The sequence below is a fragment of the Centrocercus urophasianus genome, unplaced genomic scaffold, assembly GCF_019232065.1.
Source record: "Centrocercus urophasianus isolate 14NV4802_14NV808 unplaced genomic scaffold, USGS_Curo_1.0 seq_59, whole genome shotgun sequence".
NCBI classification, from domain to species: Eukaryota; Metazoa; Chordata; class Aves; order Galliformes; family Phasianidae; genus Centrocercus; species Centrocercus urophasianus.
This window is the reverse complement of record NW_024885188.1, coordinates 318,444-344,359: the sequence shown is the minus strand read 5'-3', so window position 1 is coordinate 344,359 and position 25,916 is coordinate 318,444. Positions and strand designations below refer to the sequence as shown.

Sequence of the window (25,916 nt, the reverse complement as noted above, 5' to 3'; positions counted from 1 at the left end):
ACTAGACTTGGGATAGTATTCAGTGAATGTACAGATAGCCCAGTCCTAGGCTTACAAAACCAATAAACCTCTAGAAGTACTTGCAGTGCATATGAAGGACTGGGTAAGTCAAGAACTCCGCTCAAGATCCTTAGCTGTGCCTGAGGCCAGGGATGCAAATATCAGCATGGTTTCAGATTTATTCTCGCCCCGTGACACAATCCCAAATCCCTGTAGATGGAGAGATACACGGACAGAAACCACTATCACATTTGGCAGTGATTATTGTCCCCCTAGTGATCTCCACTGCCTGCAGTAGTGTTCCCACTTATTGTGTGAGATGATCCCTGGAGCCCAACAAAGAATCAGGCTAAGATCAATACCAGAAGGAATTCTGAATCATAGGAAAGATTTCCTATGATTCATCGAAGAGGCAAGATCATCTTCCTTGAAAAGCCACAAGCTTCAATCTTATACAACTAGAGAATGCAGTAATGGTATTGATGCAAATTCCTCCTATTTGACTTTGCACACGCATGAACTCCATGACAAGAAAATGAGTTGCAAGGACAAATACTCTAAAAAGTTTCCATGTCTCATAAGTAAAATAGATGATCTGTGGAAAGCAGATGCCCTTTCTTTCTGCAATATCAAATAAATATTTACCAGCCTGGAATTAGCTAAATTGTCACTGAGCTGGTGAATTTACAGCAAAGAGTAACTCAAGATGGTTTGTGGATATCTAGGGTATTATGGCCTATGGCCATTCCTAAAACTGAACAAACAGAAGCTTTGAGAATTGTCAGAATCTGTTGCCAAGGGGTTTGATTTCACCATAAATATTTCTTAGATGAATTTTGGAAGACAAATAAAAACTGAAAGAACTTCCACTGCTGCCCCTGAAGACCCACTGTGTGAGTATGTGCTGTCTCCAAATGGAAGCAGTAGGTTCCCCAGGAGACAGTTGAGTTCAGTGCCTGCACAGTTGTGCTCAAGAATGATGTTGAACAAAGCTTTCACTAATGTATGATCAGGGACCCAGGGTGGTGCCACTGGCTGTTGTAGATGGTCTGAACACAGTTTACTTTGCATTGGTAATGAACCCTTAGGAGCCCTTTTAATCTGTGGGCAATCAGCATCTGCTAAGGTGCAATGCCAAGTTCATTTAACTGCCCCGTGAAGCTTGTACACAGGGACATGTGCACATGCTGTGAAACATCTGGAAAAACGTCTCTCCACCTCCTGTCTTCCTACAGTCACACCCTTCTGGGTTCTAGGTCTACATTTGGTTGCATTCTTGTGACCACATTCCATGCTACCATTTAGTATCATGGAGGAAATCTCTTACCTCTTGGTCATTATGTTTGTGGTTTGATACTTAAGTTGTGCAGCTTCTCAGTCTGAGAACATTAAACTTGCAAGAGATGTAAAGTACTGCTGTCTCTGTCCCCACTAGGAGACTCAAAGTAGTGCAGAAAGTCATTGCTTAGCACAGTGTATCTTGGCTTGACCATTTTAATTCAGACTCTTTTCCACTGAACAGGGAATAATCTTGGAAAGTAGTTCTCAGGAGGCTGCCACAGCACTGAGGATCTGTTTCCACCCAGCAGGAAGAAGCTTTAGGCTGTGTCAGGGAGGGAAATGGTTCATGGCCTGACCTTGGAAAGCTGAATGCTTTTGTTTCTTCAGTTACATTGTGGATCTGGAGAACAACTTCTGTTCAGCTTTATCTTAAGCTCATATCCTCCTGTTTGGAGAGATCTGAAGTCTGTCATCTTTGAAAACTGTCTTTTAGGACTATTTAAAAATGATGATAGTAAGCCAAGCAATGGATAGCATTGTGGCAAACAAGACAAAGTGACCAAGATCCTTTTTTCCTGTGAAGGTCCTGTGATCTGCAGAGGGTAAAGAACAAATGAAATCATCTCAGAGTGGATGGATATAGCTCTGCAGCTACATGGAAAGGTGTTAGGATTAAATGTGGGAAAATATCAGTACTGCAGAGCAGATTTTGCTTTAATTTCACCATAACCACATTCCTGGGAGATTTTGGCTTCGATAGGAGCCCTGTGCAATTGTGCTTTTGGAAATGCAGCATCACTTTTGGTGGTAGCCCAGGGTATACCCATGGAGATGTTACTGGTAATGCAACAGTCAGTGAGCGCAGGGCAGATAACAAGTCTTTCACAACCATTTACAAAGGTTTAAATTATCATTTGTTTTCCTGTAAAGATGGTGAGGCCATCAAGGAGAATGTTGGAGCAGCAGGGAACAATCCCTGTGCAGACCAGAGCAGCTTTGAGAATTACCCCGGCCCTGGCAGTCCACCAATTTTCACTCACTTCTGTCTTCCTCTGATTTAAGGAATGGAAATACCACTTCTGAAAGCCAGCAACAACTGAGACATGCTGATTACCCACGACAGGGGAGACAAATCCTGGGCTGCTGCGCCTGCTGTCTGGAAAGCACACATTACATGTAGCCAAGGCTTCATTAGCTTTGGGTCTTCCTGGGTGGCAGAAGTGCCACTTGCAGGACATTGCACAAAGCAGTCCTTCCATTATAGCCTTCTGAAGAAGACAGACTTCACACTGGGCATTCGTTCTGCTAAGGCTGAAGGAGTGGGCAAAGATCTGCGTACATGCATGTGTGTTGAGAACATAGCTGTGGGTTAAGCAGGAAGTTCAGGGAAGCTGTACTTAGTTTTTGGCCAGACTTGAGTCTGCCAAACATTCCTAGCCCAAACTTCACATGCTGTGCTGTCTGCCCTCCTCTACCTTTAACAATGAGTATAGTTCTGCTGGGGTCACACTAGGCATCTGACAATAATTGGCAAACGGAGCCCTTTTCGTCTGCTTGCATCACTAGTAGGCAACAATTCAGTGCTCTAGGCTGTAGTTCTCAGGCTGTTAACAGGAACAGCCCAGTGCCACTTGTGTTCTGTCCCCACTAGGAGATTGGCATTCTGAGCCTGTGGACATTTTTGTGGTGTAAACTGTCTCCCAGTGCTTGCTCATGCTTCAGTGCTTGCTTTCCCAGTTCTCGGATGTAGTCACTGCCAGCAGGCAGGACTTGGTGCCATCAACTGAAATTCATGCTTATCTCTGTAATCCTATTGTTTATTTAAAGTGAACAAAGAAGATACTATGGGCAGCATTACTCTTCCCTCTGTCCTTTCTTAGCATCATCCTTTAATCCATATTAATTTTTATTAAAATGGTTCTCTTTAACATCTTTTTAGCCTTTTCCTTGTCTGCACAGGCTCTGTTGCCTCCACGGCTCTGATACCCAAAGGAAAAGTCACAAGGCTATTAGCACTGTCTCAGCATTATAGTTATGTCTCTCCAGGACTGCATCATGTCTGGATAAGACCCCCTTGCTGCTACTACTGGCTACCAAAGAGGTAAAGCTGAAATGAGGAGAGCTAAAAAAATCTCCTTATTCTTAATTTAGAACTCTGAAATATCTATGGGTTTCAATTACCAGTCATAATAAGGATGTTGTGTGCAAATTTGCTGAACTTGAATGAATTTTCCTCTAGCTTTCACCTTCTTGTTTCTTGGAGCATTCACTACGAGCGGTGGTTGCTGTCTTCCGAACAAGTAAATGAGATGCTTTTTATTTATACCCTCTCGCTGAGAGGGACGTGTATTGCCAGCTTGTGTTTTCCAGGATCAAGATAACTGCTATTCCTTTCAACAAGCATTTTTTTTTCACAACTTTGCTGATGAAATTATTGTTTTCCTATAAAACGCAGTTCTGCTTACTGAGGTCTTGCTTTGGAATCCAATTTCATTCTCCCTCCAGGTAGTTTCTGTGGCACCATTAACTTCAATGAATTCTCCCCAGGTTTTGATTAGAAATTCTGCTATTTTTTAGCACATGCTTGTAAAGATTCAGTCTTCAAGGAACAGCGGTGAACTTGTAGCTTAACTTACTGTGTAACAGAGTGCCCAGAAGCTCTGCCAGGATCTCTGCACAGGGTTTGATGAAATCCTTGGCTGACTGTCTTTAAGAAAATTTCTTATCTCTACCTTTACACAGTTGGAACTTGCCATGCCTTGTGTTGAATTTAATTCAACTTCCACTTTCTTCTGTGTTAGCCTATGAAGCTGATGCCAGATTTCTCTTCCTTCCCTGATTTTGATCCAAAAACTCCTAGTATTTTGTCTGATAAAATAACTATGTAATATTCTTTAACCTTCACATAGGCTTGAAGTAGACTGAGGCCTGGGTGTCAAACTCGTGAGTGTGCTGAGAGCGATGGCTCCGTTCTGTGCATGACTGTTCACGTCTGCGTGTTGAAAATGGGGACCAGTAGACAGATTCAGAGGCAAGTCAGACTGCAGTGTTTGGTGACCGTATGGTCTGTAAATGGCATCAGGAGTCCTATATCATTAAAGATCATCCACTCACCTTTTCTGTATCCTGAGGACCTGAGAGTTGAAACTTAGGATTTGCAGACCACCATCTGCTCAGAGTGAACTCTGCCTTCCGAGTTAATACTAACCACAGATGTGTATCTGCTTCTACTGAGATTTACAACTGAGTATCAGTGGCAGTACTGGCTGGCTTTGTACATTTTCCAACCTAATGCAATCAGGAACTGAAGCCCGGAATGTTCCCCCATCTGCAGGGCACTTAAGTCCACGGCAGCAGAATCAATTCTGCATTCAGGGTCCCCTTTTATCTGCTCATCACAGAGAAGCAACAGATGCCCAGCCTCTTGGAAAAAAAGCAAGCCCGTTTGAAGTCAAAATACAGATTTATTCTCCACCTTCAATTGTAACAACAAATTTGATAGCGTTACAGCTGAGACTTTGATTTTGCATTTTGGGTTTGGTGAAGGAGGCTCCAGAGAGCACCAGGCGAATGCAGCACATGTAGGCAGTTGCCCCAGTTTCTGCACAGGTCACTGTGTGCTCTGGGAACACCAGAACTGAGAAGGAGAGCAGCGCACAACTTTGCACAGAAAGTCATTTGGTATTTGTGCTGCTCATCTTGTAGCCACCATGGAAAGCAGAAGCTAAGATTGCTTTTACATGGAACACCACAGAATCCCATAATTGCAGAGTTGGAAGGCACCTCCAGAGATCATTGAGTCCAATCCCCTGCTAAAGCAGCTCCCTACAGGAGATCACACAGGTAGGCGCCCAGACAGGTCTTGAATATCTCCAGAGAAGTAGACTCCACCACCTCTACAGGCAGCCTGTTCCTGTGCTGCATCACTCTCACAGTAAAAAAGTTCTTCCTTGTGTTTGTATGGAACTTGGTTTCAGTTTTTGCCTATTGCATCTTATTCTGTTGCAGCACACCACTGAAGAGTCTGGCCCACCTTCAAAATTTGACTCCCATGCTTGAGATATATAAAACGGTGATGAAATTTCCCCTCCTCAGCCTTCTCTTCTCCAGGCTGGAGAGTCCCAGCTCTCAGCCTTTTTTCACGTTGAAGATGCTCCGTGCCTTCAGGCATCTTTGTGGCCCTCCAAAGCTCCTGTCTTTTTTGAAGTGAGGAGCCCGGCACTGGGCGCAGTGCTCCAGCTGTGCTTCCCCAGAGCAGAGCAGAGGGGAGCAGCACCTCCCTTGCCCTGCTGGCCACGCTCTGTGCAATGCACCCCAGGGTCCCATTGGCTTCTTGGCCACCACAGCGCACTGCTGGTGCGTGGTCACCTCTTGGTTACCCGGACACCCAGGTCCTTCTCCACAGAGCTCCCTTCCAGTAGGGCAGCCCTCGGTCTGTACTGTTGCATGTAATTATTCATCCCCAGGAGCACAACCCTACCTACACTCACTCTTGTTGAAGCTCAGGCTCTCTGCCCCTCTCTATCCCATCCAGCTCTCACTGAATGGCAGCACAGCCCTCTGCAGTGCCAGCCACTCTTCCCAACCTTGTTCTATCAGAATCTGTCTTCATTGATGGAGATACTCAATGGAGGGATTTTGAGAGTTTATTCTCAGCCCAAAGTGGCTGGTTCGTCATTCTTGTAAACTCTACCTAGTTGCATTTTCCCTTTGGAGAACATCCTGTTTCTTACACTTGGAAAGGTACCCCTGCAGCATTTCTGCCACACGTTTGCCATATATCTGCTGTGTGTCTGCTGCGCATCTGCTGGTTATGTCCTGCATATGTGCTGCACTTCTCCATGTCCCTGTTTTGTGTCTGCTGTGCTTCTGCTGTACATTTGCTGGATGTGCACTGCACATCTTCATTGTGACTACTGTGCACATGTTGTGTTTCTCTGTGTCTATTTTGTGTCCACTGTAAGACTGCTATGCGTCTGCTGTCTTCTTGATGTTTAGTGTGTGTTTTATGCACGTATGTTGTATGCATGCTTCATGATTACTGCACGTTTTCTCTTTCCCAGTATTTACGGAACATGTCTGCAGTCATGCTGAAGGTGGAAAACTCGTGTATGCCTGGGTGGCTTATTCTGAGTATTCTGAAACACACTAGTCTCTCTCAGCCATAGGTCTGTTGCTTCAAACAACTACAAGTTCTTGCCAGAATACAGACTGGAACCTGGGAGATGGAGCCTACAGGGTGCTACTGAGATTGGCTGTTTTCTCAGGGTGCCCAGCCATCCCAGGAGCTCCTGCCTCCCCTACAGAACTTTGGGAATGGAAAACCAGAGGAAGAAAACCTTCAAAAATCCCCATTGCTCAGGCAAAACTTCCAGGAAAAAAACAAGGATAAGTTCAGGAAAACATAGAGTGGTGTAGAATGATGGCAGACCTGCTGTAATGTAATTTTCCTGGGCTCCATCAGCAGAGGGTTGGCCCGCAGGGACAGGGAGGTGATCGTCCCACTACTCTGATCTTGTGAGGCCCCATCTGCAGCACTGTGTCCAGGTCTGGAACCTTCAGTACGAGAAAGACAGAGAGCTTTTGGAGAGGGTCCAGAGAAGCCACGAAGATGATCAGGGGACTGCAGCACCTCCACTACGAAGACAGGCTGAGGGAGCTGGGCTTGTTCAGCCTGGAGAAAAGAAGGCTGAGGGGTGAGTTCATTGCAGCCTGCAGTACCTAAAGGGAGCCTGCAAACAGGAGGGGAGTCAACTCTTTGAAAGGATAGATAACTGCAGGACAAGGGGAAATGGTTTGAAGTTGAGGGAGGGAAGATTGAGGTTGGATGTCAGGGGGAATTTCTGTGCTGTGAGAGTGGTGAGGTGCTGGAACAGCTGCCCAGAGAGGCTGTGATGCCCCGTCCATCCCTGGAGGTGTTCAAGGCCAGGCTGGATGTGGCCCTGGGCAGCCTGGGCTGGTATTAAATGTGGAGGTTGGTGACCCTGCCTGTGACAGGGGGGTTGGAGGTTCATATCCTTGAGGTCCCTTCCAAACCTGGCCATTCTGTGATTCTGTGAGACCTCAGGATTTGAGGACGAACTAGCAAGAGAAGCTTTGCAGTAAGCACTAAATGGCATGGGAGGAAGGTAGAGGCACAGTCACAACATCTACAAGGCCACAGGCAATGTTTGGGATGCTGCTATGAAGCAATGAAGGGATGCTGAGACAATATGTATCTTACGTGTTTTCTTTGCTGGTGGCAGAATACTGGAGGGTCCAGTTTGCTATCTAAATTCACATCAGGAGCAATGCATAATATTTCTCAGCAGTGATTTGGTACAAGGAAAACAGCACAGACGTCTGTACTCAGTTGGATGATGCTGTGCAGGCAGTGCAATAAACAACATCAGCCTGGCCTTTGTGAGAACAAACCAGATCCATCCAGAGACTAATTGAGATTGTTGTTTGAATTGCTTAACACATTCAGGAACAGCTAGAGAGGCAGTGTTCTTAGCGTTGCTCCTGCAAGGTGACTGGTGATACTAAGCTGCTAATTTTTTCCTGAAAGCTGTCCTTGGTATTTCATTTTTTCTGTGCTTTCTCACTGAGTCACTTCAAGGAGCATATTGGCGTGTGGGGTCCTCTGGCCTCCATGAGAAGTGGAAGCAGATGCTCAGATTCTTATTTTAGACCTTGAAATCCTTTTATCTATTAAGGTCACTTTTTTCTTCTAAATGTATCCAAAGCATATACAATCTACGTAGGGGTTTGACAGCATTTTGGTTTTGGTAGGAGGTGAGGGTTCAGTTGTGCAGTTTGCTAGAACAATGAAATATGAGCAATGAAGGCATTTCTGTTCCTGGCTTTAAATGCAGGTGTTCCAATTCTGGTTTTAAAGTAGTAATCTCATGAAAAGTACTGGAAAGGACCATGTCCAGGCTGAAGGCTGCTCTCAGCCAAGGCTCTGAAAAAGGACAAACTAGGGTTTGTTCTCAGATGTGATTTCCTCACAGCTGCCATCTACAGCGACACAGACCAGCAGCAGAGCAGTTACAGAGCACTAGGGAAACGAGAAGAGACTGTTATCTGGAAAATGAAATGAACTCGCTGGTCTAGCTGAGGTGAATGGACTTGTTTCCAGAACGAAAATAAAAAAAATGAAGCAACCAATGCTTTTGTAGTTTTTAAAAATCAGATTTTGGTGTTGCTCCACTCAGCCACATCCGTATGTTTGCTCCTGTGCTGAGGCACAGCTTAGCAAGAGGTATTTCTACCAGTAGATGAGATATATATGTAGTTATGAAAGTGTATTTCACAGTGAAATGGATTGCAGGGAACAGTAGGGAACGTAGAATTATGGAATCATGAAACAGTTGAGGTTGGAAGGGATCTCAATCCAACCCCTGCTCAAGAAGGGTCACCCGGAGCAGGGTGCCCAGAGGACCATATCTGGATGGCATCTGAAGACCTCCAAGGATGGAGGCTGTGGTCCAACGTTCTGTCGCTGTCACAGTGATGAAGTGTTTCCTGATGTTCAAACTTCGGTGTTTCAGAATCATTCTGAACTGCATAGCAGAAGCTGCCTAGTGTGATTTGATAACACCACCATCTCTGTGCAATGATGATGGTAACTATTAATTGTCAATCACCACCCCCAAGCAAACTACCAAATTGGTTGACATAAAGCTTGATTAATTCAAATGAGAATGTATGATCAATGCCAAACAGTATAAATCTGGGGCAATATCCTGATTAAATGACCGTGGTGGTATTAGAGCATGCATAGGTCTATAAGTGGAAGAGACTTCATTAATAAATCCAGCAGTGAAATACAGAACAAGATCCCGTAGCTGAAAGTATAAACTAGATGAATTCAGATCCCAAATAAAGCAGCCTTAACAGAGAGGATTACTTCTTACTGGTATTCTGCCACAGAACATCTTTCAGTAGTGATTTTAGCTCAAATTCTCATTCTCTGAAAGTCATGATCCCTCAACGGTTGCAGGGTCTGGATGAACTCTCTACTTATCTGTTTACTGGCTTCCCCCAAGTGTTCGGTCCTTTGTTAGAGATCTTGCAAGGGGCTGCATTCTCATGACTCCACACTGACAAAGTCATGGAGTATGGGCATCGCGTGAGTTTGTGGATTTCATGTTTTCTTTTGGGAGACTTTCTGGGGAAGTCTGCTAGTTCATTTGTGGATGTGTAGCATGGCACAGCGTGGTGTAGATACCAAGCTGAAGTATATGTTTGGGTTGGGTTTCATGTCTTCTTTGCTATGTGTCATTGCTTAAACTGACAAAAAACGTTTGAAGATGAAAAGCTATGGCCACCTTGTCTGGTTGGCAGTTCGGAATGCACATACGTTTGCCACTCAGAATAAAAGAGCAAGACTTTGTCCACACTGAGCATATGCAGCACTGATGAGTTATGTGCACAAGGAACAGCTGCCCTTGCTCTGTTCTGATGATGAAGACTTCACTTGCCTGTGGTTTTGGGGGTTGTTTGGTATCTAGGAGTCTCTGTTCCCGTGTGAAAAGATCTTGAACTGTGTCTAACTTTGTGGCTATGACCCCATTCCTTACCTAAGATCCTACCTGCATGCTCTGCCTTATCAGAGTAGACCTGACTGTGCCTCAGTTCTTCACTCCTCCATGTCATCTTAAAAGGGTCATGCTAGGCATCTGGAGCTCGGATTTTACATAGTCTGACAGCCTGGAGTCACAAGAGTAGGTCTGTTTTCAGCTACTATGGCTGCTGTGAACAAATCACTCCATGAGCAATCTGCAGAAAAAAAATGTGTAAGGACATTTAGTCCCCATTCAGGGGGTGGAGCATCTCCATACCCCGTGCAGGTATGGAGTTACTTAGCTACATAGGTAGCTGCCATCCTTTGGGCCTCCCCTCTCCTGCCAGCCTGATGCACTTCAGGCAGCACCTGAGTCTCCTTTGTGCCTCTCAGTTTGGGAGAGGCACTTTCCTTGGACACTTTCCTTCTTCCTACTCCTCAGGGACGCTGACACCAGGTACAATTGATCCATACTTAGATAGGGTTAGAACCGGTCACACCTGTGTCTGTACCACAGGTCTCTCTTCTGGCCTCCACATGCTTTTAACTTGGCATGCATTTCTACTTGTCCTACTCAGCCAAGCTTTCACTCAGCATCCCCCTCTGGAGTCTATCATGCCCACCAGCCCGCCTGTGGGACCTTGAGTCCCTGCTGTTCTGATCAGCTCAGCACAGCACCTCACCTGTCATGTTGATTCTGCTCCAAGATCCAGCAATCCCCACATGCACAGGTACTGTCCACACCACATACTGCCTCCAACCACACATGGACTAGCTATGTTGGGTCTAAGGAAGAAGTAGTTTGGGTTTTAGATCTTCAGTGGCCTCTCCCTCAGAGGACCAGGATGGGGCCAGACTTGCTCTCATGCTTGTCTCTGCTCAGGTCCCTCTCTCTTACTGATGTGAGAAACTTCCAGATCTGCTCTAGGCAAATCAGCCTCCCCAGTGGGTCATGGAAGAGCTCTGCCATGACACTTGGCTATTAATCCCCAACCTAGATTTCACTGTTGATGACACAGGGTGTTAACAACCATACATTTTGGGCAAGTCATCAGAGGAACAGAAAGCCAGTCTTTCTGTGCAGCATGAGCTTTGAGCTCCATGACCCCAGCACAGTGCATCGTAGCTGAAATGATGGCAGTCATTTCTCCCTCCGTCCCCTTTGCACAAATGTGTAGCTAATTGGGGCTTTCTGAACAGGGAGGTCAGAAGTCAGCTATTAAAATTTTGTATGGTGACTCCATTCGGTGGGAATTAAATGAGACTTACTTAAGCTTGGAGTGAGGGAGTGGATTTTGGCAGAAAAAATGGCGTTTAATAGACTATTCAACTGTTCTCATGCACCAATAATATGTACAGAATGTCCAGTGGCACTCTTCAGAAACAGAGGAAAAAATTGTTTTTAATTTTCAGACCCAATGTGTGTGGCTCAAGGTTCCACTCGTACTGCTGCCCTGGCTGGAAAACGTTGCCTGGAGGGAACCAGTGCATTGTCCGTGAGTATCCATTTTCCTACTGAGGGCACCAAGGGGACTCACTGCCACGTGGGAAGGAAAACATAGCTCATGCTTCAGCAGATGATAAGACATTTCATAATCCACAAGGATAGAAGCAGTAATCGTTGGGTGTTCATGTCTCTACTACTCTTGTTCAAAGCAGGGTTGTTGCAGTCAGTCCCATTTAGTGCATGGCCTTTTATCTTCTGCTAAGCTGCTGCTGTTCCTTGTTGCTTGACAGCTTCTGTGTTTGCTCATAGGAACAATTTTAGTGACTCCTGAGAAAGTAATTTTAGAGTCTTTATTCAGATGAAATAATTTGGCTGCTAGGACAAGAGCTAGATGCTGCCATTATAAGTACATTATCATCTGGAAGTGTCCACAAGCAGGAATTTGCACCTTTCTTTCAGTGTCCTGTTTCTAAAGCAGAATGGTGACTCGTGTGGAGCACACCTCTGTTTCAACAGAGCTGTCCTGTTTGGAATAGAGCGTTATTATACTCTCTGGTGCTGATACACACCTGTACAATCCATTAAGGGCCTTGGGACCTGTAGCTGGTGATTGTCACTTCTGCAGAGTAAGGCATAAGCTATAGGGAGATGAAGGGGTCTGCCCTTCAGAGGATGCTCCCATGGATTCTTGGAGATGGATGCTCCCATGGGATAAATAAATGAGATTCTTACTGGAAACAAAAGGCATCGTTGTGCCTGTGTTTGATCATGCTACGTACTGAAGCACAGTGAGCACATACTGGAAATGAATGGTGTCCTGCAGATATTGACCTATCCTGGACATACCAAATAGCAGAAAACACTCTGAGCTTGGATTTGCCCATATCTTAGATTTCTGAAAGAACCTTCTACATTAGAGCACATCTGGAATGCTTTTTTTGCAAAACTTCCTAAAAATAATGGACAGTGAGATATTTCAAGCTGGGGAAAACCATAGGTCCCTCTTCTGGCATCTGTGACATAATGTTTGCAAGTTATTTCACTGAAATAACTGAGCTGAAAACTCAGTTGTCTTAGTGAGGAATGCCTTGTGTTTCCTAGAAGGCAGTTTTCCAGGATCTCAAATGCACAAAGCTGAGCCCAGAGCTGCAAATCTTGTGCTTTTAGAAGAAATGGTGTCTAGTGCATCACAAGTGATGGGGTCAGTTTATGTGTCCTTGCACACACTGAGTAACCAGTGCCATCATATGGCAAGCAACTCACTGAAAATCAGCAGTAAGTAACGACTCCAGAGTTAAGTGCATTTGACTTCACCCTTGGTGATGGAAAGATTGATTGGTAAGATCGATGTTCTGCATATTCTCCTTCACCTTGGGAAGAGATGAGCGAACTCAAAAAATCATCACCTTAGGAAGTCTGCCTCTCTGTGGAGAGCAGACACCCCATGAAGCACGCGGGGCTTCACTTTAATTCTGATTGAAGTGAAGGGTTAAGGAACTGACAGCCAAATAGCCGTTCGGTGGCATGCAGGGTTAGTAGCACTGAGGGTTGTCTGCTGACTTCTCTCATAGCTGTAAAACATGCCATCTGGGCTGGAGGTCCTCAGGGAATTCTGCCTTGTGATTGTATTTATAAAACACACAGAGATGAGGTTTCATGGGACTCTAATAAAATCTGCTTACACAGGTGAAACAATATCAGCTGTCAGCTATGCTCTTGGCTCCTATGGCATGGGAAGGGGAAGAGATTAACGGGTTCCTGTCAAGAAAGGATAACATGAAGGCATCGTGCTAATGCATCTCTGGCTGACTCAGCTAAGCCTTCATTCTGCTGGAGCTGCATCGCAGTAACAGTCTGCTTGCTCCAAGCCGAACGATGGACTGCACAGTGCTTCATGGGGCCACCAACATTTTAAAGAAACCTGTCTCACTGTGAATGTCACAGTGAGTGCAGACGTTTTTGGCAGGGAGATTCCACATTTTCTTCTGGGGTGAATATGCGGTAACAGAGGCAGCTGCAGTGTGCGATAAAAGGAAGACATCTTTAGGATCATAGACAGGGTTGGAAGGGACCATGCAGGCCATTCAGTTCAGACAGTGCCATGAGGTGGGTGCCAGACTGGCCTTGGGCACCTCCAGGGTTGGGGCATCTCAGGCTCTGGGCAGCCTGGAAGGAACTCATGCCCTGTGAATGAATGGATCCTTCTCTGCCATTGTTCTGCCCATACCAGGGTCCTCAAAATGTGGTCCATATTCTTCTCCGGGTTATTCTTCACACAAGGTGAATTCACACCCCTTTGACAGCCAAAACAGTGCCTGTAAGCTCACACAGTAGCATGTTGCACTAATCACTGTCTCCTTCTCTTCCTCTAGCAATTTGCAGGAATTCTTGTGGTGATGGATTTTGTTCACGGCCAAACATGTGTACGTGCTCCAATGGGCAGCTCTCTCCCAACTGTGGCTCAGCTGGAGGTAAGAAAACAGTGGTGGTGATTCTTCTCCCTCTGGAGAATTTATGTGATTTCATAAAAATTCTGCAGTCACAATAGGCTAGCGGGTCCTAAACTGACTTGGGCAGTATTTGCAAAATCTTTTATTTCTTTTGACTTATGCTTCTTTAGTATGAGAAATTTTGCAGGATAAAGCTCAGAAACTGAATTTCACAGCAGCAAATAGCAGCACTCCAACCACTCCTGGCTGCTCCTTGAAGTGGAATTAAATCCATCACTGTTTTTGTTTACTAAACAATTATTTTTTCCAATGTTAAATTCATTCATGTTTTGCTTAGGCTGTGATTTAAATGTCAGGGAGAGTCGCTCAGTGCTTTCAATGAACTGCAGTGACACAAAGTTAACGTGCTGGCAGAGTTGGGAGTGCAGAAATTCCATTGCCACTTTTTCTGCCTTTTTCTCTCCTCTCAGGCTTTCAGGACAAAAACCTGAAAAGCTCGGGGAGGAACTTGTGTGGCTGAGGTTTTTGAAAAATACTGCACAGAAACAAACTGTGGAGGACTCTGAAGAGTGACAGTCAAATATCCAGCAGGCAATTCCCATAACCCTCTGGTAGCTCTTTCAGAACATATTCAAGATGAGATTCTGTGTGCAGATGCTCCATTACTCTACGGCATATGGCTCTGCATAGAAGGCACTCCTCCTGTTTGAGACTGAATCATACAACCATGGAACTGTGGAATGGTTTAGGTTGGAAGGGACCTTGAAGATCACCTCGTTCCAACCTCCTGCTGCAGGCAGGGACGCCTCCTGCTAAACCAGGTTGCTCACAGCCTCATCCAGCCTGGCTTTGAATGTTTGCAGAGTGTGGGCATCCACAACCTCTCTGGGCAACCTGTGCCAGTGTCTCACCACCCTCACAGGAAAGAATTTCTTCCTAATATCATGTCTAAATCTATCCTCTTCCAGTTTAAAGCCATTTCCCCTGTTAGCTGATGGCCTTGTATATTCACTGGTGTGGACTTTCTGTTCCTCTGTGCAACTTTTCCCACTGTATTGTATGGTCAAAATGGATCTGGGATTTATGGTAGATAGCAGGATGAATAGGAGTCAGGAGTCATCGTGGCAGTGAGTAAAACCAGTCACTGCAATCTAGATGAAGGAAATCATAATGAAAAAGTCAAAGATAGGTGTTGTCCTCTCTGTTAGCTGCTTAGTGGGACTGTGGCTGGAGCATTGCATCTGGGCTGCCATTGCAAGAGGGATGTGTAGCAGATGAGGATAGATCAGCAGTGGGCTTGAGTGTGTGTCCTCAAAAGTGAAGCTGGTGGAACTGAGCTGATTTAGTCGAAGAAGAGCCAGAAGGATCGGTGAGTTCTGGAAGCTATGGAGGCAGTGGAGTTAAACTTTTCTTGGTGGTGGTAGCCAGTGTTACAATGCCTGCTGGCCACAAGTTGCAGCTTGGGATGTTTGGACTGTACACAAAAGGGTGGCGCGGTACTTGGACAGGTGATCAGGGGTGTGGGAGATCGCCTTCCTTGGGTGGCCAGAAAAAGAGCCGTCGTGGCCATGGGGAGGCTGGATGGAGCCATTCAGCAAGCCCTGTAACCAACCTGTGTGTGTCTGTGCACGACTCTTTGGAAAACAGCTGATAAAGAGAGAACTGCGATACCTACCAAGCAGCTGATAAAAAGCAGACAAAATCATCCGAGTCCTTCATAGGACTCAGAGGCCGGAAGGAGGTGGTTATCAAGTACTCTTGCCCATCCAGAGGAGCCAGTGAGGCCTGTATGTATTGGATGTCAGGCAGAAATTCGTCACTCGGAGGGCAGCGAGGCCCTGGCACTGCCCAGAGCTGTGGGAGCCCCGTTCCTGGAGCTGCCCCAGGCCAAGGATGGGCCCTGAGTAGCCTGAGCTGGGGGAACCCAGCGCATAGCAGGAGTGGGGTTGAGGGGGCTGTGAGGTCCCTCCCAACGCCAGACGTGCTGAAATTCTGAGTCTATGGTCTGTGTGTGCAGCTGGTGGCACAGTGTTTTAAGAATGCTGATTATTTTTTCCAGGGCTCTGTGCAAGGTGCAGAATCCAGTGGGATTTTTTAGGTCTCACAGCGATTGCTGGAAACAACTCAGTAATTTATTTTCCACTATTGCCCATCTATAGGCATGCTATTGTTAATAAAGTGACTTGCATCTGACTGCAGGCCAGAGACCAAGCCCCGTCGAGCCTCAAAACCACATTCAGAGCATGACGCAAAGAAGGAGATTCTCAGTATCTGATCCCAGAGTGCCATGTTGCCCTTCAACCCTGCAGATGTCCCCAGAAAGTGCTCAGCACTGAAGCCTATGTGAGCACTGCTCTGCAGACCTCACCAGTGCTCTGCCGAAAGGAAGGTGCTGGAGACACAAAAGTTTCTGGAATGAGGGTCCAGATGTTAGCAATCACAGAGGAATGCGAGGAATGCTGTGAGCAGTATATACATTTGGGCACAGACTTGGCATTCCTCTGTGCCTGGGGTGGATTTCAGCAGGCACTCAGGGTTAGGGGGTAGGGTTGGTTTCTCTGCAGAGGTTTTATCAAATCTGGCATTCATTGAGGGGATGTTTGTATCTACATTTATCATGAATGCTTCAGGGAGGTAAAATAGTCAAACAGTGCATTCCAGAGGCAATAAAAGCTGCTCTGCCTCTCTCTGTCATAACAGAAAGTTTGGTTTCTTACTTGACATATTTAAAGAGTAATTTGCAAGTGGCTGTTTAGATAGTAGCAATCTGTTAGCAGACATAAAACTTGTCTGCAGACTGCACTGCTGATGGCTGGCAAATCAGCCACGATCCTTTAAAATAAAGTAACACTGATCCAGTGCAATGGGAAGAGTTAATTAGGGTGAATTGTCATTCTCTTTTTCCTAGAAATTTTGTCTCTGCTATCTTGGAAAATCCCAAGGAAGTGTAACAGGCCTTTCAGTTCTTGGTTGAATTATGTTCACTCCAAATCTAGCAGACCTCTCAGTGCCAGTGCTGCAGATAAATGAGATAGCAATGGGATCTCAGGGCCCTTGGGATCACAGCAGCAGTAAGGAATAGGACCTGCTGTGAGCAATCACTGCCAATTAGCTGGAAAATTTCTGGATGAGTGTCAGGGCATTATGTCTGCACTCCAAACTCCTAAATTTTCTCAGCTTCATTAAATCTTAGTCCTTGCTGAATGCATTGAGTACAAAGCAAAGCAGACTGTGTAGGAAAAAGCTCTGAGAGATGGACAGCGGACAGACATACATTTCCTAGCTACCTCTTTCTGGGTGGGTCTCCCAGATCTGTGGCATGTAATTGCTTTCCCAGCACTGATTAATTGTAGTGAGGGATGTAGGGTTAGAACACGCTGGAGACAGAGCTGTTTCGCAGAAAGACTGGTCTCATGTCTGGCAATCTGGGCAATGCTTTGAAGCCCTAAGCTTAGTTTCTTTAATGATTAAGTTTCATCTAAATTTGGCCTCATCTCTGGCCATAAAGCAATAGGAAGGACTGTAGACATTATAACTAATTCAAACCATACTAGAAATATATGAATTAAATGTACAGCACATGTGCTTAGCATTTTGAACGCAAAGCTCCAAGACTTCTCACTCCACTCCTTCCTGTCAGGCCTTCTATGAACAAAGCATGAACCATGTAATAATCCTTATTGGACACTTACGATTCCTGCTGCCTTTTGGGCAGATGTTTCATTTGCACTGCCCCCAGCTCTTCTGTTTTGGAGCTGTTGTTACACGTAGAGAGAAGACACAAACCTCATCTGAGCATCTCCTTACACATGCATTCCCTTGTCCCACCTTCTTCAAGCTGCCAAGTCATAGGACAACAGAACTGTTAGAGTTGGAAGGGATACTTAAAGGTCATTTAATTCAACTCCCCTGCAGTGATCAGGGTCATCCACAGCTCAATCGGGTTGCCTACAGCCTGGTCCAGCCTGGCCTTGACTGTCTCCAAGGATGGGCATCCATCACATCACTGGGCAACCTGTTTCTGTGCCTCACCGCCTCTGTTGTAAAGACTTTCCTTACACCCAAATTAAATCTCTCCCCCCTTTTAGTCTGAAACCACTTCCCCGTGTCCTGTCACAACAGACCCCGCTAAAGAGTCTGTCCTGTTCCTTCTTACAGCCCCTTTCGGTGCTGAAGGCAGCACTCAGGTCTCTGCAGAGCCTTCTCTTCTGGGGGCTGGACAGCCCCAGCTCTCTCAGCCCTCCCATCCTGGCAGGCAGGAACTGTGATGTACGTGCTGAAAAACAGTTTTCACTTAACTTGCTATAACCTGAGGCACTCGCAATTTGAGTTGTCATTTTTGACAAAGAAAGAATGCGTTGTTCCAGGCATTTCAGTAACAAATGAAAGCTGTTTGACCTGTATTTGTAAGTCAGAGTTTAGTAATAAACCTCCCCTTTGGGGCTCCTCTGCTTTAATATCACATTCCTTAAATATTGTATAGTAATGAAGCAGTTAAACCTAGTGCTGGCGATGTGTCTCCATCAGTGTAAAACTGCCTGATTCTTCTGTATTACTATTGTTTTCCTACAGCGTATTATTCACATTCATTGCTCCATAATCTACAGTGGAAGCTGAACTTTAACATAGAAAGAATAGATAATGCTTGCTTTTCATTGCAGATTTGTTAAAAAAACATCTCTTGTAGATGGATTTCATTAATAAGGCCACATGGTCATTGGAAAAAGAAGAGAAATACCTTTAACATTTATGATTTTCCTTCACAGAATAAATTCTACTCCCAAGCCCCCTCAGCATTTAACATGCTTGTAATAAGAAAACGTTTTAAAGATTAAATAACCCAGGATGAGAAAAGCTTGAAAATAGAGCAAAAACTTTAAAATAGCTTAAAGGGTACACAAATATCTGAAATGTGTAGTATCCCAGAAGAAAGAGAAACAGGAGTAAATATGCCCTTACTCTCAGTCCCATGTCTTGTTTAATCAGGGTGGATCCTGTAATGAAGGATCCTCTGGTTTCCATAGAATGATGTCTATTTCTGTTAAAGACTGCTTGCCGTAAGAGAGCAATCCCACCTTGTCCTGTGTGACATGGCCTTGAAGTGTCACCTGCCCTGCCTGTAGCATTCGTGTCTTGTCCCTGTTTCAACAGTGCAATGCTTCCAGCTGTAGTACAGCCCAAATGCCTTGTGTCCAGGGAACATGGAACGGACTACAGTGTTCATAGTTGTAACAAGCTCTGGAGTAATGTTACCTCAGTAAAAGTACAAGCCTTTAACCCACTGTGGGCACATATTCTATGGCAAGACTTCAGCAGTGACTTCATTTAACTTGAAGGAATATTTAACATCACCTGTGCACTGAGAGGAGAGGAGATTAAGAAGGTTACAGATGAGGTGTGCACCTCTTGCCATGGGCTGTTTTTTGCATTGTCTTGTAAGACTTCTCTGCTCTTCTCCACAGTCCAAACCTGCAATGTCAGATGCATGAACGGTGGAAGCTGCAATGAGGAATCTTGCCTCTGCCAGAAAGGTTACACCGGAACGTACTGTGGGCAGCGTAAGTACTTGCAACACCAGCTATATGTGTGCACAGAGAGCAGAAGGGCAAGGCTAGGCTTGTACAGCCCCATAAATAGAGAGGTCACCTTGCACGTACTGATGTGCTGGTTGCAGCACAGACTTTGATGTCCTTGCTGCGTTCTGCTCTCCGTTGGAATCTCAGCTCACACTCACTGGCACATAGGTTACATTTGTTCTGCCTGGTGTGGCTGGGAGAAGATCAACGCTGTCACTGCAGCCATCCTTCTGCTTCCCCACAGCTGTAGGTCCAAACTGCCCTGCACTGTGCACAGCCATCCAGCGCTGCCCATTGTGCACTGCTGACCTCAAAGTCATGACCTGCCTTGACTTGCACCTTGCTCTCCAGGCATGAGTGTGAGGGAGCTCATATCAAAGGTGTGGCCTTTGAACGCACATCTCTTGGCTCTCAGCCTGAGCACCCCATGCTAGGAAGGGCAGGTGCAGCCTTTGCTGATTGTCCCCTGTTGTTTTACAGCTAGCTGGAGTTACGTTTTATTTCTCTGTAAATATTTTTAGAAAATATTTTTAGGAAAACAGCATATTCTCAGGGAAAAGTCTTCCTGTGGGAAACCTTCATTTTAGCTCAAATGAAGTCTGCTTTCAATTAGAAGAGGAAAAACCTTTTTAAAAAAGGCAAAAATGTTTTGGTTATAAACTATACTTGTTACATTTTGAAGATTTAAATTTTTAATTCTGCTTATGTGACAGCACTGTCTGTCTATAAAGAAACCCCAACGTGGTCACCCAAAGAAACTTCACAGTGATTTATAACTTGATCTTTGATAACTTGAACTTTATAACTTGATTTTGTCAAAGCATCTTTGCTTTTCATAGGGAAAAACTGCATTTTTTTCCCCAGTGCCCTATGAAAGGATTTGGCAGTTAAATGGTTATTTGTATTGTGGAATAAACAACCGAAGAACTTACGTGCTGTCTGTAATAAGCAGCTGGCAAGCAAGTATGCAGAAGAATATTAAAAGAATATCTGATCAAATGGAATTTTACAGGCAAATTTCAAATCCATGTATGAATGTGAGAACCGCTGAGGTTCTTGGTGAAATCTATGAGAATTTTCTTTAGGACAGACAAAAGACCATATTTTCCCTAAGCTTATCCTCAGCTACAACTGATTCATTTTTGCTGGAACGTTCCAAAAAGTTCAACTGAAGACATCCACACCATATGGAAAATTTCATTCTGAACAGTTAAAGCTTGGGAAAATTGTAAGTAACAGCAAACCAGAGCTTATACTGGAGCGTGCTAAGCAACCTTTATTAAGTGCTGCTACCAGCTCCACCTATAATATCCTCAGTAGGGTTTTCGTAACGGTTCAGATATTGGCAGCACATCACTGGCAGGGTGGGACCCCGCTGGCAGCATTCCAGCCAAGCAGTTTTCAGCTTCCTCAGCTCTGAAATGGGTGTAACCTTTGAAGGCTGTGATGTGCAGCAGCACCTGGCCTCTGCTGCCTGGCACTTGGCACGCAGCTAGTGATGGCCACGCTCAGGTGCTGGACAAGATTGCTGTGGGCCTCACTTTTCAGGTGAGATTACATGTCATATTCAGTGTGCCAGTGGTGCTAGGCAACTGAGTAGCTCAAAGGGTGAAAATTTGTGTAGGAACTTCAGGAAAACCTTAGCAGCCCTAATTAGTCCCAACAAGTGCTGAGATTTTAAGAGCTCTGTGGGATCCTGCCCCTCTCAGCCTATCATTGCCACTCTGTGCAGCACTTCTGCTGAGATGAGTGCTGACTTCCATTGTGTATTCACACACAGCAGAATGCCAGCTCGTGTGGGTGTATGAAGAAGGTAGGTCTGAGGAAGACAGGTGTTTCCATTTTGGGAGCTGGTGATACCACACTTGCTACAGCAGAATGTGGATTGTTCACAGAAGAAACCAAATTTCCTGACTTTTCTCAGGCTTGTGTTCCTTTACCTACTGCTCACAAAGGGACTTCCCACTCCCATTCTGATCACAGAATCTGCCAGAGGGTCTGATGGAACAAAAGGATGGTTACTTTAATCTTGAGCTTCCAGGATCTGCAATCCTCTTTCTCCTCGTGCCTTTGGCTTTCAGGCTGGTGCTGTAGCCTGAGCAATGGTGATCTCAAAGGCATAGAAGTGGTTCCTTACTGCCTGAGGTTATTGAGAACAAACTCCTATAGGATCACACCACGTGACAGAAAATGAAAGCACAGCTTGTCTGTGGCACCAGAAGAGCAAACAGAGAAGATGCAGCCTCTGATTTATGTTTTTTAACCATCCCAAGGAAGGGAGTTCTCTGTAGGAGGGATGAACCCTCTCCCCTCACGAGGGTCCCAGCTTCATCTAGTTTGCTTCTTCAGCCTCTATGGAGGAAAAACAGGGCACAGAGACCCTTTGGATCCACAATCCTTCACAGGAGTTTTGCTGTGAAGGATATAGCTTCTTTGAAATAGCAAGACTAAAAGGCAATCATTTTCAAAACAGTTGAAAGCGTTTCACTTCTAGAGGAGTTCCTACCAGCTGAGCTTTATTCATGTCTCTGAATAAATCAGTTCTCTGGAAAGTTATTTTTCTCCTGCAGAGCATTATCTCTTGATGTCACTGCCAGCCTGAATGAACTCATCCTACCACAACGTTAGGAAATGATGACTTGACGCCAGCGCCTCCTAGAATGGGCACTGACACTGTGCCAGAATGTTTGATCCATCCATTCAGTGTTCCTCTAATTGCCAGGGAAATCGAAACCATTGGGTCCTCCTGACGCACATGGTGGTGCAGTCAGAACAGCAGGTTTAGTTTGTGGTCCTGCAGGATGAGCACCCACAGCTCACACGGCATACCTGACTGCCACTTGTTTCCTGACCCTGCTTTCCACCACCACTTTCATTTTCTGCCTCAGTCTAATTGTAGGTAAACCTGTTCCCAATAAACTTTGTCCTGTTTGTCCCAGTTTTGTTTCTTTGTACCCAAATTTGCTATTTCTGATATTATTACTGATGCAGTCTCAGCCTTGCATGCTATTACCAATACAGTTATTCAAATACTGCTGGCCTTGTAAGACCTCTAAAACACCCTCAGAAGTCCCCAGTCAGTTATTTGCAAGGTTTGGCAATTGACCACGATTTCACCTCACCTCCCAGTAAAACCCAGCCAATGCTTGCAGCACAACCTGTAACTTTCTTCAGCAGCTCACATTCTTACCTGTCACAACCAGCAACTGCTCACGTCATGCAGGTTTTTCAGCTAGAAAAGCCTAATCAGTGACATAAGTGTTCTGCCTTTACTTCTGTCATGTTGACAGGAGATTTTCAACTAAGAATAGCAGGGCTAATCTAAAGTCAAAGAATGTTTGCTGCCATATCACACTGGCCTCTGGTTCTTCCTTGCTTCAGTTGCGTGGGATGAAATGGCTGACTGCTCTCTTCTCACATTTTATTGTCTTCCTGTTCTCCTCTCCTTAGATTTAAATGGCCTTTATGCAGTTTCTCATCTGTATAAATTCATCTTGACCTTGACATTTAAGTCCCAGTGCTGACCTGAATGAGCTTGAGATTCCAGAGCACAGGAAATCCTCTCAAGTGAAATGGGAGTTTTTAGCCTTTTTATAAATGGTTTCACTCATAAACAGGAAATCATTTTCGAGGGGAAAGAAAAAGAAAAGATCATGCATTTCTTGATATGTTCACTACGTGGAAGAGATGAATAACACAAAGTAGATGATAGATATCCTGAGCTCTTCCAGCATTACACAGCTCACGCTGTCATTTCCCTGAGAGCAGAAATCACTGATTTCCATTTCTGTTTCTAAACAGCTGTCTGTGAAAATAGCTGTCAGAACGGAGGTCGTTGCATTGGACCAAACCGTTGTGCTTGTGTTTATGGATTCACCGGCCCCCAGTGTGAGAGAGGTAAGAAACATCTTCATATTATCACTGACTGAGCATAGGAGTTGTATATTCAAGTATGTATGCTAGAGATACTTGATTCTAAGTGAATTTCTTCTCAGTTTCCTAGCCTGATGATACAGTCCCTAATTCTGGGATTAAATTGGGTCTGAAAAAGTTTTACTACAGGCATTAGAACTGTCTTGTGAGAGAAAACTTCATCTCTTCCGCTTGCATAGCTGATGGTATGGAATTCTTCATATTCAGTATGAATATGGTGATTGTTTTTTATATATAGTTAGTTTCAGTTTTTATTAACTTGTCATATTTGAGAGATGATGTTCCTCAAATACATCCTTATAGCCTCAGAAAATCTTGTGGTGCTGAGATCCACCGAGTAATGAAGTTTTTTTCCTCATCAGTGTAAATGTTCCCTCATCTTGGTTGGTTCTTCCTTTGCTCAGGAGCCAAGGGCACCAACTCATGCTGCCATTCCAGTGGGAGAGCAGTCATGACTCAAGTTTATTGGGCATGGTGGTGAAGTGTTGACGGTTGGACCTGGTGTTCTCAGAGGTCTTTTCCAACCTTCATCATTCTATGATTCTAATAACAACCCCATGTCCAAAACACTCTCTGGGATCTCTGCTTATCAAGTGTTAAGTACGTAAAGTGCCTGCTGTTCTGTTTCTGTGGATACTCCTCACCCACATGTGGCCTCTTGCAGTAGCTGTTAAACATGTTTTCATACCCTTGTGCTCAGCACAAAAATTGCGTTTTTCTCTTGGGCGTTTCCCTGCTTCTTTTCTCAATCACCAAGAAATGGCTTAGAAATGCCAGAAAGCCCCTTACCACAGCATCCTCATAAAGGAAGGTGACACTATCAGCCCCTTCCTATTCACTGAGAGAGGAGGGAAAATGGACTAGGACTGGGCCTGGTCTTGTTCAACATCTACATCGATGACTTGGATGAAGGAATAGAGTGCACCCTCAGCCAGTTTGCTGATGATACAATGCTGGGAGGAGTGGCTAACACTGCAGAAAACCGTGCTGCCATTTAGTGAGAGCTGGACAGGATGGCGAATGGCAGAGAGGAACCCAATGAGCTTCAACAAGAGTAGGTAGGGTTATGCTCCTGAAGATGAATTATAGAATCACAGAATCACAGAATAACCACATGCATCAGTACATGTTAGGGGCTGCCCTGCTGGAAAAAAGCCCTGAAGAGAAAACCTGGGTTTCCGGCTAACCGAGAGGTGACCACGCACCAGCAGTGTGCTCTGGTGGCCAAGAAGCCAATGGGACCCTGGGGTGCATTGCACAGAGCGTGGCCAGCAGGGCAAGGGAGGTGCTGCTCCCCTCTGCTCTGCTCTGGGGAAGCACAGCTGGAGCACTGCGCCCAGTGCCGGGCTCCTCACTTCAAAAAAGACAGGGAACTGCTGGAGAGAACCCAGAACCATGTCATTTTCCTCCTCCCTCCTTTTCCTGAGATCTTACTGCTAAGCTCAAGTCATATGGCATGGGGAGTATCCCATCAGTTAAGTCCCGTCTTATGACTGTGAAGAGAAAAGGGACCTGGGGGTGTTGGTTGATGCTCAGCTGAACCTGAGCCGACAGTGTGCCCAAGTGCCCAAGAAGGCCAATGCCATCCTGGTCTGCACTGGAAATGGTGTGGCCAGCAGGAGCAGGGAGGTGAGCATCCCCTGCACTCAGCTCTGGTTGCAGTGGCCGCACCTCCAGTGCTGTGTTCAGTTTTGGGTTCCTCACTACAGGAAAGATGTTGAGGCCTTGGAGTGTGTCCAGAGAAGGGCAACGAAACTGGCGAGGGGTTTGGAGCACAAATCTTATGAGGAGCGGCTGAGGGAGCTGGGATTGTTCAGTGTGGAGAAGAGGAGGCTCAGGGGAGACCTCACTGCACTCTGCAACCTCCTGAAGGGAGGCTGTGATGAGGAGGGGTTTGGCCTCTTTTCCCAGGCAAACAAACAGGACCCAAGGAAATGGCCGCAAGCTGTACCAGAGGGGGTTTAGGTTAGACACAAGGAAGAACTTTTTCTCTCAGATGGTGGTCAGGTGCTGCAATGGCTGCCCAGTGAGGTGGTGGAGTCGCCGTCCCTGGCAGTGCTCAAGAGGCGTCTGGATGAGGAGCTATGAGACCTGGTTTAGTGCTTGTGGTAGCAGTGGTTGGTGGGAGGACAATGGACACAATGATCTTGTAGGTTCTTTCCAACCTTGTGATTCTAGGATTCTATGATTCTTTGCTATGCCTCCTTCCCAGCTTCTTGCCCAGCCCCAGTGCAGTGCACTGTACTGAGTGTGAGGGTCAGGGGGCTGGGGAGAAAGCTTTGATGCTGTGTAAGCACTGTTCATCAACAGCTAAAATATCAGTGACTTCTCCAGCTAATTTTGGTGCCTATCTTGAACCAGATTTCCAAGGTTCTTTGAGGCTGCTCAGGAGTGCAGCTGCTTCTCACTGCAGCAGCTGTGGAAGAGTGATGTCCAAAGAACACATGCAGTTAGGGGACTAAAAGCTTTTGCTGGTTTAAGGACTTGGACAGCTTGCAGGAACTTTGCCAGACACAGTTTGCAGTTCACCAGGCAAGCGCTCAGTTCCTATGGTGTAAGGACCATTTCTGCAGCCTCCTGCATCTTTCAATTTAGAATCAAACTCCTGCAACAAGTCCCTCAATTTGACATGGTCTTTCTGCTGCAAGACACCATTTCTTTGGGCTGAAGAGGGTGAA

At 45.5% G+C, this 25,916-nt stretch overlaps 1 protein-coding gene across 1 annotated transcript in view; it reads left to right on the top strand.

The window, feature by feature from the left end:
* The window catches only part of FBN3 (fibrillin 3), a 126,755-nt gene that overhangs the window by 14,345 nt on the left and 86,494 nt on the right, over nucleotides 1-25,916 (top strand). Inside the window, 4 exon segments of the mRNA XM_042836325.1 lie at nucleotides 11,246-11,328; nucleotides 13,652-13,750; nucleotides 19,192-19,287; nucleotides 23,107-23,202. Coding sequence (XP_042692259.1) covers nucleotides 11,246-11,328; nucleotides 13,652-13,750; nucleotides 19,192-19,287; nucleotides 23,107-23,202 — 374 coding nt within the window.